This window comes from Orycteropus afer, unplaced genomic scaffold (genome assembly GCF_000298275.1).
Source record: "Orycteropus afer afer isolate SDZICR_OR568_19922 unplaced genomic scaffold, OryAfe1.0 scaffold00542, whole genome shotgun sequence".
Taxonomy (NCBI): Eukaryota; Metazoa; Chordata; class Mammalia; order Tubulidentata; family Orycteropodidae; genus Orycteropus; species Orycteropus afer.
Window position 1 is genome coordinate 408666 of NW_006922129.1, and position 2397 is coordinate 411062.

Genomic DNA, 2397 nt, shown 5'->3' on the forward strand with positions numbered 1-2397 from the left:
GCCCTGACTCGTAGCAACCCCTCCTTGGGTTTCCGAGGCAGTATCACTACGGAAGTAGATTGTCCCATCTTCCTTCCAAGGAGTGGCTCCAAAGTTCCAAAGCAGTATCACTATGGAAGTAGACTGCCCAACCTTCTTTCTGAGGAGTGGCTGATGGGTTTGAACCACAAGCCTTCTGGTTAGCAGTCAAGTGCCTTAGGCACTACGCTACCAGAGCTCCTATATAACTAGAATTAACAGGGCGCAAAGTTATGAGAACTTCTTAGGCACAGTCAACCATCCTGATGGAGTGAGTTGTTGGACCTGTGGGTTCGGGATCATGGTCGCAGGGGACATCATGCTCAACTGGCTTAACATACTACACAAAAACATTGTTCTACACCCTACTTTGGTGAGTAATGACTAGGGTCTTAAAAGCTTATAAGTGGCCATCTAGATGCAACAATGGGTCTCTCCTTATCCACAGCAAAGAAGAATGAAGAAAACCAAAGATACATGGACACAATTAGTCTAAGAGACTAGAGGACCATGTGAACCTCAGCCTATAGGACCAAGAGACCCAAAGAACTACATGGTGCCCAGCCACCACTGTCAACCACTTGGAAAGGGATCAGTGCAGAAGATCCTGGATAGAGTGGGATAACAATGTGGAACAAAACTCAACATCATAAAAAAGACCAGGCATACTGGTCTGATACAGACTGGTGAAACCCCCAAGACTATGGCCCCTAGTCATCCTTTAGGCCTCAAATTGAACTCACTCCTGTAGCTTCTAGCCAAACAATAGACAGGCATATAGGGTGAACGTTTACATCAGGTAGATACACTCCTTAGAAGATCAATCACAGGACAACAGAAGGGCAGTATTTGCATAGGGAGACAGCTCAGGGGGCAGGAACGCACAGGAAAGAAGGACACAGGGAAGAGGTAACAATAGGGAGAAAGTGGGAAGAGAGTTGTTACATCGTGGGGAATTGAAGTCAATGTTATGAAACAAAATGTGTATCAACCGCTGTATGGAAAATGAATTTGCTCTGTAAACTTTCACCCAAATCACAATAAAAATGAACACCACCACCACCACCACCACCACCACCACAAAGATTAAAGTCATGTTTCTGAACTAACTCATTAAGTGGTCATCGATTTTCTTTTAACTCTTAACACATACCTTGTGTGATCTGATGGGGTGAGAGAGCTGAGCAGTGGCCATTATAGGATTGTATCAGGATACGTTCAACAATTCTACCCTGTGAAAAATACGTATAATTAATTAGAGACCTTGTCTAACATAGTATTTCCTATCTTACTCTGCCAAACATCAAACTAAAAAACTTCTAAAAACAAAAACTAACATCAGTGACAATTAAATATAGTTTCCTAGATTGTTTGATTTAGAGAGAAATTTATCAAGCTCAATTTTAAAAAATCTGAATACTAAAAATTGTTTTAGTCCCTATATAATCTATAAAAGTAATTTGAATTTTAAAAATCCTTATTGTAAATTTTCCAAAAGAAAACAGTATAATTAGAGTTTGACTGTATTCTTTGAGATATTAATTAAACACTGCTATCCCACTATCAATTTTCTGTAAATTTGGTATAGATCTCTGAATTAATTTTTCCATCCACCCAATGAAAATTGTAAGATGATTTATTTGTTTGCAAACACATATGAAGGAGAGGTAAACTGTAACTCCCTTAAAGACTCAACAATATGTCTTACTCTTCCTCATTTTCTCAGAGTAATGATGCTCTGTAGATAGCAAGGACTCAAAAGCATTTCTTGAATTATCTTCCTGCACAATTTATTTGCACATTCAACACAAAAGTTATTGCCTAAAATACATCTAGTTCTCACTCTATTGCTTCACTAACAAAAAGGAAGCAAATTTTCCTTTTTAAATGCCTAAGGCATTTTTGACTGCTAACCAGAAGGTTGGTGGCTCAAACCCACCAGCCAGGTGCTCCGTGGAAGGATGATGGGGCAATCTACTTTTGTAAAGATTCACTGCTTCAGAAACCCAATGGGAGTCATTATGAGTCAGAATCGACTCAATGGCAGTGAGTTTGGTCTTTTGGGAGTTTAACTAAAATATTGTAAAATAATTCATTTAAGGAAATTCCATTCTGGATCACTCAGGATAGTCTATGACGTATTTTTTGTGTATTAATTAACTCAAGATCCAGGAAGATTTGCAAATAGAGGGCAAAATTATTTGAGGACAGTACCACAAGGTGGTGATAGAGATTATAAATAAGTAATACTTCATTTCTCTCAAATTAATTCTTCAGAGAAGCACTAGGGAGCACTCTTTTACAATATCCTATAAGCAACTGCAGGAGCTCTGGTAGCATAGTGGCTAAAAGCACTTGACTGCTAACCAGAAGGCTGGC

The 2397-nt window shown here is 39.0% G+C and overlaps 1 protein-coding gene across 1 annotated transcript in view; it reads right to left on the minus strand.

Moving 5' to 3' along the window:
• The window catches only part of LOC103209945 (HORMA domain-containing protein 2-like), a 56928-nt gene extending 55715 nt beyond the window's left edge, over nucleotides 1-1213 (minus strand). Inside the window, exon 1 of the mRNA XM_007955866.2 lies at nucleotides 1172-1213. Within this exon, the coding sequence (XP_007954057.2) occupies nucleotides 1172-1213 (42 nt within the window). The remainder of the gene's footprint in view (nucleotides 1-1171) is intronic.
• Nucleotides 1214-2397: the final 1184 nt, after the last annotated feature.